This window comes from Anguilla anguilla, chromosome 1, assembly GCF_013347855.1.
Source record: "Anguilla anguilla isolate fAngAng1 chromosome 1, fAngAng1.pri, whole genome shotgun sequence".
Taxonomy (NCBI): domain Eukaryota; kingdom Metazoa; phylum Chordata; class Actinopteri; order Anguilliformes; family Anguillidae; genus Anguilla; species Anguilla anguilla.
Window position 1 is genome coordinate 58,138,459 of NC_049201.1, and position 13,839 is coordinate 58,152,297.

The 13,839-nt window shown below is 37.8% G+C and overlaps 1 protein-coding gene across 1 annotated transcript; it reads left to right on the plus strand.

The window, feature by feature from the left end:
• Positions 1-2,743: 2,743 nt before the first annotated feature.
• On the plus strand, positions 2,744-5,802 carry cd83 (CD83 molecule). The gene is made up of 5 exons (XM_035416231.1): positions 2,744-2,844; positions 2,958-3,082; positions 3,429-3,660; positions 4,103-4,197; positions 4,478-5,802. The coding sequence occupies exons 1-5, from the start codon at positions 2,811-2,813 to the stop codon at positions 4,631-4,633; spliced, it is 642 nt and encodes a 213-aa protein (XP_035272122.1). The 5' UTR covers positions 2,744-2,810; the 3' UTR covers positions 4,634-5,802.
• The last annotated feature ends 8,037 nt before the right edge of the window (positions 5,803-13,839 follow it).

The following is a 13,839-nucleotide window of genomic DNA, read 5'->3' on the forward strand; positions in this document are numbered from 1 at the left end:
TTTCTAGGAAGGGCTCAAACAATGACAACACAGTCAACAATGCCAACATTGTAAAGAGAAGAAAATCTCAAACTTCCCTGGTCTTACAAAGATGAACTGAAAGTGATATATAGAGCACCCATGACATCACAGTTTGCATGAATTTGTTTTGCAGCTCTACAGGCCAGACAAATAATACATGATATGAACTAATCTATTGAAATGTACAGTAGTTATATGACCAGTTCTAAGCAATTTCATGATGTTAAGTTCTTTCCATAGCCTTTCAGTTTCTGGAACAAGGATGGCCACCTCCACTCCTTTTACACAATGGAACCTTTTCCAGTAACCCATTACTTTTCCCTGATTCATGCATTTACTAATACTGTAAACTAAACTATTATCTCTGAAACTGCAAAATTTTTTTATTTTTTTTGCATCTTATAGTGGTTCACAGTATCACGTTGTTAGATGAAGATTCACTGGATCGACCATTTGAAGCATTATCCGGGCCCTTGGGAGACTGGCTGGCATGGAGGTCTACCTCTCTGCTTTATGAAACAAAATAGAGCTGCACAGCCTGCCCCAACTGCAACAAACAAGCAAAGCCCTATGGGAAAGACAGAACAAGGGTCATCTGTAGACCTAAAAAACATGTAATTTAAATGCATTTTACTTGCACTTTATTCATATTTTCTGGAACACATGTGACATTGTAACATTGGGGTGCCTTAAGGCATTCATCTTATATTGAAACCTTACCTATATGATAATTTTGCCCTTGGGTGCTGATGGGTCCCTCTAAACCATGAAAACCATACAGTGAAGACATTAGTAAAATAATACAGCATCTTTGACAAAAATAATCTTTAAAAAATAATAATAATAAATAAATAAATAACAATTCACTCAACCTTTTGGTCCCCTCTGACCTTGGCTGCCACTCGACTTTCCTACAGTAAATAGCATCGACAGACATTAGAGAACAGTTCTTCTGACAACAGTGTTTAACCAATTAACCTTCTTTCCAGTCTACTGCATAACTTACCATGGAAATGCACCCTGATTTCTTCAACCATGTCTCCCTGTTAAAAAGACAGAATAAATATTTTAATTTTTTAAAGCAGAAGTATACTGTAAGCACAGAGAAACATGACCTCTGAAAAGCAACTTACGGGGACACTGCAGAGCATTTTGAGGGTGACATTGATGCACCGTGCAAGACGGATCTCTCCAGGGGACACTAGTAGACAGGGCAGACTGCACGGTCTGTTGTGCAGATCTGCAATAAGCTGCAGGAAACAGGGTTTCATCAGTAATAATGTCCAGGTCTCACTCTTAACTCAGTTCTTTTTCATTCTGTGTAATTTTGTCTTATATCTGCATATATTTCCAAAAACAGTCAGGAGGAAAAGAACTTACTTTTTTTTCAAAATTCCAATACTGTTCACACCTGGAGATGTTTAAGTCTCTGGGGTTATAAACGATGACATATTCCTGCTTCTCATCCAGACATGGGTAGTCTTCGGACTCCTCCAGTATGGGGGGACATACCACTAAGGATGGAGATTAAATAACCATAGACAAATTTTCTGAATCGTCATGCTAGCTCTAAAGTGAAACATTCAGATCACTGGCCACTTCATTAGGTCTACCTGTTCAACTGCAAACTGCACCCGTTAACGCAAATATCTAATCAGCCAATCATAATCAGCAACTCAATGCATTTAGGCATGTAGGCAAGGTCAAGACGATCTGCTGAAATTAAAACCAAGCATCAGAATGGGGAATAAAGGTGATTTAAGTGACTTTGAACGTGGCATGGTTGTTGGTGCCAGACGGGCTGGTTTGACTATTTCAGAAACTGCTGATCTACTGGGATTTTCACGTACAACCATCTCTAGGGTTTACAGAGAATGGTCAGAAAAAGAGAAAATATCCAATGAGCGGCAGTTCTCTGGGCGAAAATGCCTTGTTGATGGTAGAGGTCAGAGGAGAATGGCCAGACTGGTTCGAGCTGATAGAAAGGCAACAGTAACTCAAATAACCACTTGTTACAACCGAGGTATGCAGAAGAGCATCTCTGAATGCACACCACGTCAAACCTTGAAGCAGATGGGCTACAGCAGCAGAAGACCACATCGGGTGCCACTCCTGTCACCTAATGAAGTGATATATATATATATATATATGCCAAGCTATAGAACGGAAGAATTGAGTAGGCTACTTCAGTAAGTCAATGTTTACCAATTTGCAGGGAATCCCCTTTCAGGTACTTTCCCTTCAGGGAGTTTCGACTGTAAAAGCTGTAGCTAAAGGCTATCTTAAAGTTACATCAATTGACTTTCGGGCCATTTTATTTTATTAACAGCCTTTCGTCGCCTATTTGTCGACACGCAAAATTACAGACCGCTTCGGAGGGCGACAGTTAGGCTCCTAAATCTCCTCCTAAATCCATTCCTGTGATCAAAACAGACAGCAGAAATGAACTGTAGTAGCGTTAGCCACGGAAGCGATGAGAGTAGCGAACTCTTCAAACAAACATATTAGGCTGAAATTGACATAAGCATATACAGGCATATGATCTGCGGTAACCATTATATCAAAATTCTTACCTTTGAAACCATAGAGTAAAACGATTAGGAATATATCTCGAATTGTGGTCATTGTAACCTATTACCGTATTTGTTGTCTATCGTAATGGAGTCTGTTTCAAACGTACGGGGAAGACCTAGGAATTCCCCTACTACGTCAGAGGAAATTCACTTTCATTTTGACTACCCCTACATATTACTAAAACTTTCCCCGACACTCACATTGTCAGCTTTGCAATGATGGCTCTGCTTGTCCTCCTAGTCATCTTCGGTAAGAACGCTAATTTAACATTTGTCGATATTACTAACAAGTTGTAGGCTACTTCATGTCTGGTTTGTGGTTGGAAATACATTACCAAATTATTTCATATCATTCGTTTGCAGCCTCTGGCGACGGTGCTGCCAGTACGTTGTTAGAAATACAATCTTCGTGTGGTGAGGACTCGGTTCTGAAGTGTGGGGCTACTCCAAAACCAGGAGTCGAGTATCGGGCAGTGAGGTGGCAAAGGGTAAGTGTTTAAGGCTCCCTATACATTAGTATGTTTATGTTATTTTACTGTCTAATCTCAAGATTCACCTAAAAGAAAAAGAAAATATTATTTTATTTTTGAAAATAATATTAAGCTTTTGTAATATTGTACTATTAAGCATTGTAACATGAAATAAAAATATGAAATAAAACACTTTGGTAGCCTACATTTGGGATTTATATATGCTTAAATTCGACTTTCTTGCCCTGTCATTTCATATGCTTTTTTGGTTCTTTGTCATTTTCACTTCCTCTTGGTCTGTTCCCTTTTCTTTTTGACGTTCAGTCCTGTTTTAACAATGCACCCCTTCTCCTTGGTTGTTCAGGTCAGCGAGGAGCCGCCATACAAGGCTTCAGGTATGTTGTCAAAAACACTGAGGAACAACAGTGCAGTTCAGATGTACCAGGGCTTTGCGCGTCCAGCGGAGCTGTTAGAAAACTCGTGGGACCTCCTCCTCCCCAACGTGACAGCTCAGGACAGTGGGAAATACTTGTGCTTCCTTGCTGCACCTGTTGGAGAGAAAAATATGGAGGGATACGTTTTCCTCAACGTTACTGGTGAGTTCTTTTAGAACATGTTCATTTTAACAGGCTCTGCATCAGCAATACTATGTCCATAGTCAATTATTCAAGAAATATACTCAGATTTGCAATGATACCTTGTTACAAAATACAGCAAGAATTGACATTATCACATATACAATCGTATAATGTTTCAATATCTCTTTCAATATGTGCACAGTTATGTATTCAAGTGTCAAAGCACAGTTGAGAAACACATCAAAATAAAATGTATTGTAATACATGACATTGTAATTTTACAAATATTTCCTTGTGGATATTTCACATAATGGAATTTTATGATAATCATTTATTTTAACAATTACAATTAGCTTTGAATATATAATGCACAGTGCACTGCAGCTGGCTTCCATCTCTATGACAGCTCTTATGACACCGCTGCATGCTTAAGAACCCTTGCATTTGTCATCACATGCAGGTTGTCCCATGGAATCTGCACAAAATGACGTCTTGTTTGAAGTGATTGTCTGTGTGTCACTGGCATTGGCACTCTTGATGTGTTTTATATGCTGGGTAAGTGCAGAAATCTACATAGTTGGACACAGGAAAATGAATTATGTGCTTCTTTATGTGTAGTTTTGAAGCTGTGATTCCAAGAGATGTACATTTAAGAGATGTACTTTACACTGTTTTTTGTTGATGAATCACATTTATTTAATCACATTCATGCTGTTTAGGTAGGCTGATATTACAATTTCAGTCTGATTATTGTCTGATTACATCCATAACTGTATTAAGTTAGTCCCATGTGTATTCTCAAAAGCTGACCATCCAACCTTGTTCATTATTATAGGTCTGTTTGAAGAACATATCAATTCTGAAAAGTAAAAAGAAGGGCTCTGCAGATCAGACCTTGAAAGCGCCACTTCGGAAGAAAAACTTAAATTTGATTTACACTCCTGGCTTGAATAGTCTGGAGCCCTCTTCCTATCACCATGTGTGTGTGTGAGACCCTCCAGACCCCAACATGGGGAGGTTAGAACAGCACAAAAGAGGAGGACAAGAGAAAGGACAAAGCATGTAGAATCTCCAGGCCTCCAGCTAAGAGGCTGGGATGCTGGTCACTCCAAGTGTGGTATGAAAGTGGTATGCACCTAGCCTTTGCTTTCAAGGATACTTTATGGGCCAATGCAAGCATGGACTGTTCATTTCAGGAATATTCTGAGAAAACACACAGCCAAATATCAGTATTTTAAGCTCAAAATTGAAAGTTTGCACTAAATCGCCCATAATGGTGATTACTGCTTTGCGGTTTGACTTTTCTGCCTCTTTTACATTTGAAGATGTATAAGTACAGCACAGATGATTAACAGAGGGGTCTATCACTTTATTATCTCATCATGGCGTAGGGGCATATGAAAGGAAAATCAAAGACAATAGGCCCTTTGGATGAAACAGCTTGAACAGTATAGGAAAAATAGTGACAGGAACACAGATGCCCATTTATCCAACCACCAGTTTCTATTGGAAAGCAGGCTGATGTTTGTACACTGTGTATTATTGAATATGAAAACAGAGGGCAATAACAAATTGAAATGATTTCAGCTTAACTTGTGGCTCATTTCTGTTCTGTTTCTTTACTGGATTTGTGTGTCACTGTGCAACCAAATAAGTAGGAAGAATTGATAACTAAGAAAGTATGAGCTCCGTGATCATCTAAAAAGGTTAAGGTTCTTATATGGATCCTTGTACACACAGTGTAAATGTAACTTGATTACCAGCCACTGAGAAGTTTAATTTACTTCAAAATTTTCAGCCTGTGCTTAAAACCTTCACAGTGGTGGTGGCAAAACCAGCTTTAAAAGGCCACCTAGGAGCCAGTTAGCATGAGTGGCCCCCAGTCCTCCTGGTGCTAAGGAAATTGAGAGAGGAGTTAAGCTACAGATAAAATTATGTTTTGTTTCACTGTGAAAAGAGAGTATGTTAAGATACTGATATGTTAAGATAATTAAGGCAATGTCTTGTTGACTAACTGTAAATCTACCAAATATTTTGGGTAACATCTGGGTCGCTCAGTATTTTCCTGTGCAAAAGGAAACATTTCACTCAACATATTTATTGACCTATGTTGTCTATATGTATGACCAAAAAATAAAATAAAATAAAAAATATATTTGAGTTACTGTTGCCTTTCTGTCTGCTCAAACCAGTCTGGCCATTCTCCTCTGACCTCTGCCATCAACGAGGCATTTTCACCCAGAGAACTGCCGCTCACTGGATATTTTCTCTTTTTCGGACCATTCTCTGTAAACCCCAGAGATGGTTGTTCGTGAAAGTCCCAGTAGATCAGCAGTTTCTGAAATACTCAAACCAGCCCGTCTGGCACCAACAATCATGCCACGTTCATTTAAATCACTTAAATCATCTTTCTTCCCCATTCTGATGCTTGGTTTGAACTTCAGCAGATCGAATTGACGTTGTCTACATGCCTAAATGCATTGAGTTGCTGCCACGTGATTGGCTGATTAGATATTTGCGTTAACGGGTGCAGTTTGCAGTTGAACAGGTGTACCTAATGAAGTGGCCGGTGAGTGTGTATATATATATATATATATATATATATATATATATATATATATATAGCATAAAATATGTCATGAATTGACTATGTTATACAAACACAATAAGAAACACTTTTGGTAAGTTCATTCATAGATTTAAAAGTGTAATATTATATAATATTGAGATATATATACCAATATTATAGTATATACACTTATATACTTTTCACTGTATTAATTATTTTTTTTTTTTTATTATTATTATTATTTTTTTTTCTACTAGTTATCACATCATTTTAGACTTGGGTAAGTTCCTAAACCAAATAAAGTTCTGTTGGTCTTTATTATTGTCTGCAGACTAAAATATAAAAGTTGTTTCTTTACTTCAAATGATTGCCATTTTCAAAAACGTGTCATGATAAAGGAGTCTATCCCAGCGTGCATTGGGCGAGAGGCAGGAATGCACCCTGGACAGGCTGCCGAACTATCGCAGGGCACACACACCATTCACTCACACGCTAGGGTAAATAGCCAAAGTGTGAAAAATGTACTTGTTTGTTTTTCCATAATCTTACCCTTACCAACACAAGTATCTTTATTTTTTTTTAAATATTTTTTTAGCAGACCTGCTAGAGTAACTTTACACAGCTTAAATTCTTCATAGAAATGAGATTGATTGTACCTTATGTCCCACAGCAAAGATTCTGTCTCTTATTCTATTTCAGTAGTAAATGATTGCACATTGCTCTTTAATCAATCGCTTGCTGTGACTTGCATGATGAACAGTGTCACACTTGATAAAAACCTCCCGAGAAATTACATTACTAATATTATTAATGTAGGCACTGAAAAGAGTGATAACTATAGGCTTTGCTGCAGGGAAGCCAAAACCTGGAATTAATCAGGAGAGATAATGGCATCAAGGGGAATTAATGTAGCTTCAAAGTGATTCTGACAATGATGTATGCAAAGAATCTCACATCCCTTTACTATACCTATCATAGTAAAGAGAAATGCTGCTCAGCTTCAGATTACAATAACAATACATCAGTATACGTAGAAATTAATAAAAATATCCAGCAGGGTGAAGGGACAGTAGTAGCTGCTTCAATCTTTATGTAATATGTCATTTTGTATTCTGGGGACGATGAAGTGGGATTAAGGTTTGTCACCCAAATCTCCACAGCCATGCAATGTTTGAGCCACAAATACCAGCGACCATAAAACAAAGCTGGAAGGTCAATCAGCACAACCATCAGGACATGAGACTGTCTTGCGAGCCTTTTTATTGGACTCTTTTTTAAAAGCCAAAACCCAGGATCTGTCATGGGGTGAACAGAAGGCCAGGGCAAAGTCTGGTTACATAATCTATGTTACAGCACCCCCCACAGGACAACTCTTGGTCAGGTCAAGACAAGATCCTATTTAAAAGCCATAGGCATGCCAACAATCTGGACTGACTGAAAGAAGGCATTGCATGTGCCTGTAAATAACTGGGGATGATATACTGTATGTGATACATGTGGTGGCCTGGGGATAATATGAACAGAAATGCATGAGATATGTGATATATGAATAGGCAGACTGAACACTTCTGAGAAGGTATAGCATGGTTATGGACAGAAACATGTTTTTCTTTTCTTTTTTCAATGGGTGTCCAGATGGATATTCAGGGAGAATCTGTTTAATGGTTCTCCTGGATAGTCATTTCCATGCAGAATCACCTGGTCATGTACTTTGTTCCTAAACATTGTTTACAATTCCCTTTACAAGATAGTGTGTATATTCTGAAGTGCAATGGTGTACCTTGCGCTGTGCTATGTGTACTTGGGTCTTAGAGGCAGGGCCATTGTATTCGGATTCTGAGTCGGGTGCACAGTGTAGGACCTCTGAGTTTTGGCATTAAAAGCCAAGCCCAATATGCTGGGTCTACTGTAAGTCTTTGGGGCTGTGAAATAACTGGGGGGGGGGGGGGGGGGGGGGGGCTGGTGCCAGTGCCTGGATGCAGGTGCAGGTATGCTGTCCAACATAGACAGGCCTTTTCTGAGCATAAACAGTCAAGCCTCAAATGGTTCCATTTCAGCTTTCTTCACTCTTGCGTGCAAGCATATATTTAAAGTATTCTATAAATACTTTTTATTTAGTACAATTTAAAATAAATTTAATACAAATTTTATTTTATATCTGTGTACAGCTCTGAGAGTTTCAATATACTGCACTGTGGAATATAGCTAATTCACTGAATGACGTTTCTTCAAAGTTTAATAAACCACTGAGGCATTTAAATGTACAACTGAGTTGTACATTCAAAAAGGAAAAGCATCCTGCTTTTTAAACACTGGACCATCCATAGTAGATTTAGTCATATAGGACAGCTCTTTATTTACCTCGTATTGTAGTCTCACAGACTAATGAGCTGGAGAAGCTATATGCGTGAGTCATATGTCTTATTTATGGAGACTAATGACCTCTCAGTGAAAGAGGCTCAGAGAAAAAGCACGAGCCTTGCAGGAGCCTTGAGAAGAAAGAGGATGATTTGCAGCACATTATGCTGTGTGCTGTTTATATTCCCAAACAGTCTGCTGTTAGGGAGCTTTCATCTGTCATCCATCAAAATGAGGGCCCAATGCCATCAAAAAGAAACCACAGCATCATTCCGCAGTATAGCTGGGCAGAACAGACGTCTTTGTACTTCCAAGGGATCGGCTTCAACAGTTATTAGCTTATATTAATGCAAATGTTCCATTATATTACATTATCTTATAAAAGTACATCAGAATGTTGAAATAATGAGAATAATGAAATCGTGGTCCTCATGTTGTTTCTGTTCAAAACAAATTGTAATATGTTTGAAAACCACGTGGGGCTGTTTTAGTAAGCAAGTTTCTTCAGAATAATGTGCCCAATACACATTACTCTAAAGTAATGGGTGATCTCACTTGATGAACTTGAGCAGTACACATGCTCCCATTGGTGGAAGCACCAGGGGGTACTCCAACACCGTGTACTCTAAATGAGAAAATGAGTGACAGCTTCAGTCTGGGCTGAGGGGAATGAGAGTAAGGCAATCTGTGCTTTATCCCTTTTGAAAGATGGGAGTCCTGGCTGTTGGTTTCAATGAAAAATTCCATCCCATACTCAAACGATGTTCAATTTCTCGCTTAAATGTATATATCCACTTGTCATTTCATCTCATTTGGTGGTTTTCTATTCTATTAGACTCAGAAACAGACAACAGTTGTAGTAAAATTAAATATTAGTGTGTTGGATAAATGAACAAATAAAGCCTGTATTGTAGTGTTATGTTGCCTTGCATCAGTTCAAAAGCAGAGAAATGTGAGATGTCAATGTGCCGCACTATAGACTGAATTCCATTTTCACCACATGTATGAAGCCTTTTTCTGTGAATTTCTGTATCCATAATTGACACAGACCTCATAACATTGCATCAGTGTGATTTCCAATTTGATTTATTAGTTGCTATTACTCCAGCAATCAAAAACCGTGTCAGGGATTTGTTCCTATTTAGAATGGCATATTGTTTGTCTTTGGTGCAGAATGCCATCTTTTTAAATCAACATATGTGAACAATTTAGTGTTTGTATTTAAATTGTTCAACCATTTTATAGAAATTCCGGAGTTTTTCATTTTAGAGATGAATACACTGTTATAAAAGATGTGACAGACATACTTTTAGAGATAAGTTTAATTTTTTAAAGTTTTTCATTAGAGAGATTGTGTGTGTGTGTAACATGATGGTGTATACAGAATACTATAATATAGGTCAACATAAAGTATGAAAAACTTGCAGAGTGAATTATCAGTTTGGAAACAAGATTTTAAACCATTAAAACTATTAAACGAATTACCAGCGAATCACCAGTACTATCCAATAAAATCCAACTGAAATGCTTACTAAAAGTCTAAGTAAAAATTTTTCTGAAGTCTTGTAGCAAGGTGAATCTTCAGGATTGATGTAGATTAGTCTAAGGTGGTGATTCTTTAGGCTTTCAGACAAGGTGATCAAAAACTGTTCTGGTAGTACAGCCCTCCTACGGATCACTCACTTAAAAATTTTCAAGATTGCAAGTTCTATCAGCTGAGAGATTCAGGTAGTCAGTTGTTCTCAGGAAAATCCTTTCCTGAAGTATGCATAAATAAATGTACATGTACTTTGCATATGCTTACATATACACCAATACATCCCCCCAAAATCACTCTGTGATCCGTCAGCTGAGCCACATAGTCACAGTGCCAGAGGACTGCATGTAGACCGCAGGTGTCATCACTGGCCATAGCAGCACCCTGCTGACTGAAACCTTACCTCCCTGGGGATCACTAGAACCAATTACCACATTTACGAGTACACACTGGCTCGGGCAGGAATAGAGCATGTCCTCAGCTGGATACAGGAGCCCCATGCTCAGAAGCTCCATGTGCAGGTGTTTTCTTGAAATCAGAAAGGTTTGTTCTGAGATCAATGCCAATTGCCTTTCTCTGAACTGGTTATCCAGTGCAAATCAGTGTGTTTCTGCATGATGAAACAACACATCTCATGCCCAAGCAATACGAGAGGCTCCCTGAGGAGAAGGAATATCTCATAGAATTACTGCAGAGCCCACAGCGCAATGCTCTATCACCGCCTATCATGGAGAATGTGGATAAATTTACAATGTTGAAAATGTGGATCCCCATTGCTTTTCTCAACAGATACATTTGAACTGCTTATTTTAATTGCAAACAGCGGGCCTGGTGGTAGCAGGCCAGCAGGTCTGTATAGAACAACAACCAGCTGGAATGCAATGAAGGGAAAAGAGAACATATGTCATTCACAGTGCTGGCTATGACTAAATGTTCTGTTATAAATGTAAGCATGTAGTTAGTAATGTCCTTGTACAGGTTTTGTAGTTGTGTAGAGGATTAATATTCTGAACCGTGGAGCATAATTCAAGCACAGTCTTAACATAGCCAGAGGTAAACAATTAGGTGAAATAAGTAAAGTGTTATTCCTCTATTCGTTTAGTCTGTAAGGGTCTGTATTTGCAGCATAATAAATATTGCCAAAATTATGACACACATTAAGCTGACTGGCTTGCTATATTCTATCTGTTCCTACACCCACTCATGTACCTGATCATAGATTCCGGTTATTTTTATGTACCTGTAAATGTGCCCATACCTACCTGTACTTGTTCCAGCATAGTGTGTACTCTTGTATGTGTGTGTACCTCAGGGCCGGCCCGTGGCATAAATGCTCTATGCAGTTGTTTAGGGCCACAACCGCTGGGGGGGGGGCACACGACCACGAGGCGGGGCCACAGGATCGGAAGAATCCAACAGCACCGAATCCAATGCGTACCCATATCTGTATATGGTAGTGTGTGTGCCGTAGCATTTTGTCTAATTTCATAACATATTTAGCTAATATTTAACTAATAAACATTTCTAATATTTAATTAACTAACAACTGATGTAACCAATGCATATTCAATCCTAAAAAGAAATGCTCTGCTTTTACAGTATTTTCAGCTCATTCTCTGTGCTTTCATGAAATATTTAGCTTGTTTTAACAAAAGTACTTGAATTTGGACGGTGAGGTTCAGATACTCATAGGACTGTAATTACAGGCCTCACCATTAGCTCCAGTCACCCCATTTCCAGGCTGATTTGCAATTTAACAATTAATCAGGTCCACTTCCCTGCTGCACTCCACATAAAAGTGAATCCCTGAGGAAAACCATTTGCAATTTGCAAGGCCAGAAAGAGGCATGTCCAAATCTCTTTTGGTATTTAAAGGATAAAAAGCAAGCCTATGTTTGGTGTATAAAGGTGACATTTCAGCTTGTAATAAAGGCCTGGCAAAGGTGTACTGTCTGGTACAACAGTCAATCAGCACACTATCCAAATGAGGATTAATTATGGACGATGATGATGATGATGATGATGATGATTATTATTATTATTATTATTTGTAGCAGTAGTAGTTGTAATAGTAGATTGATGTCTATTTAGGTTTTATGTTATTTCATATTAGTTTGTTTCAAGGGAAGAAAGGCTTAATGTCAGTTAAAAATGCTGTAAAAATGCTTTAACAGAAAGTGAGTGTAAGCACCAATAGCAAATGGACTTGTTAGACACTGAAATTAGATTGTACAGTACATACACAGTATGCTACATAAAATTTGGTCAAATGAATAATATTTTAAAAAATGATTTCGCACATTTCACCAATTCATTCAAAAGGTTGGGCAAGGAGGAAGCACCTTTCTGAGGTGCACAGGCCACACATAATGCTGATCTACCTGCAAATGGTCTGCATGGTCTCTGACCTCACATCCAGTTTTGTCCACATTCCAACGCATCAATAGAGAGGAGCTACATAATCCAGTTAGAATTCTATTGGGCGCTTTTGTGGATGATTTAATTCAATACAGACAGTAATTAAGCGCCAGTTAAACCTGCCACCCTCCTGGCATTACAATAATTGCGGTAATGCTATATTAGTACATAACGTTTCAGCAAAGTTAGCAATTGATTGGATAAGCATAAATACAGTAAATGCAAGGTTTAAATGGTGAGCGTCACAGTAATAAAATAACTAAATAAATAAATGAAAATGTGATTTGCCTAATTCCAAAACAGTCACTCCAATTTCAGCTCTTGTGACTATTACCCAGCGTAATTGATTAGTGGATTTGTTTCAGGGCAAAAAAAAGAAGAGAAGTGGATGCATTAAGCACTGTGCTACATCAATATGGAGAACTCGGCATGATAATATTAGGCATTAAGCATCGTAATTAAGCTGGATCCACATGAGTAGATAAGAACAGGCTAAAGTATATTCCATATTAAATCTGGTCACAGTTTCATAGTGTGATGTGTAAAACGACTAAGCCAAGTCTTTTGAAGATGAAAGCTCTTCTGAAGACTAATTAGAATTTATATTCAGCCTCTGCAATTTCCTTTTCTAACTGTAATAAGGAGACAGATGCTATGCTTTGGAATGCATGTTGAAACAAAATGAATATGTATTTCATTAAACGACAGGCAATAAATGTCCCTTTTGAGTGTATTATTGAATGGGGATATGGGAGTGGGTTCACAGGTGAGCCGGGCTGAAAATATATTGGCAGGATTCATATAAAATGTGACTCATTTTCATTGGTGATTCATTTGGAAACATCAATGATTAAAAATCGCAGCTCTGTATACATGCACCTGCGATTTCAATGTTAATTAAAAATATAATTTGCAAGGCCGACTGCTGGTGGTTTTAGACCCCCCCCCCCCCCACCCCCAATATAAATAAATAGAATGAATGAATGAATGAATGAATGAATGAATGAATAAATAAATAAATAAATAAACAAATAAATAAATAAATAAATAAATAAACAAACAAATAAATAAATAGTTTAATTAAATAATGAATTACCTATTTTTCTGGCCAGGCCCAGGGTCACCCTTGCAACATTGCTTTGTAAATGGGAATTGCTATCATATGAGTTTTGTGTAATAGAAGGGCTTTTGTTTTTCAGTTTCCTTATCAAAGTAATTAAAATAGTTTTGTCTGTAAACCTTAAAATGAATTATCATTGTATCTATTATTTTTAATTTATTTATTTACTGAATCAATTCAACTCATTATTAATAA

What these genes read in the sequence shown, in the direction of transcription:
- cd83 (XM_035416231.1), top strand. Translation starts at nt 2,811, where the DNA reads ATGATGGCTCTGCTTGTCCTCCTAGTCATCTTCG. An exon ending in TGTCCTCCTAGTCATCTTCG is followed by an intron (nt 2,845 to 2,957) that starts GTAAGAACGCTA and finishes ATTCGTTTGCAG; the next exon opens with CCTCTGGCGACGGTGCTGCC. An exon ending in TGATGTGTTTTATATGCTGG is followed by an intron (nt 4,198 to 4,477) that starts GTAAGTGCAGAA and finishes TCATTATTATAG; the next exon opens with GTCTGTTTGAAGAACATATC.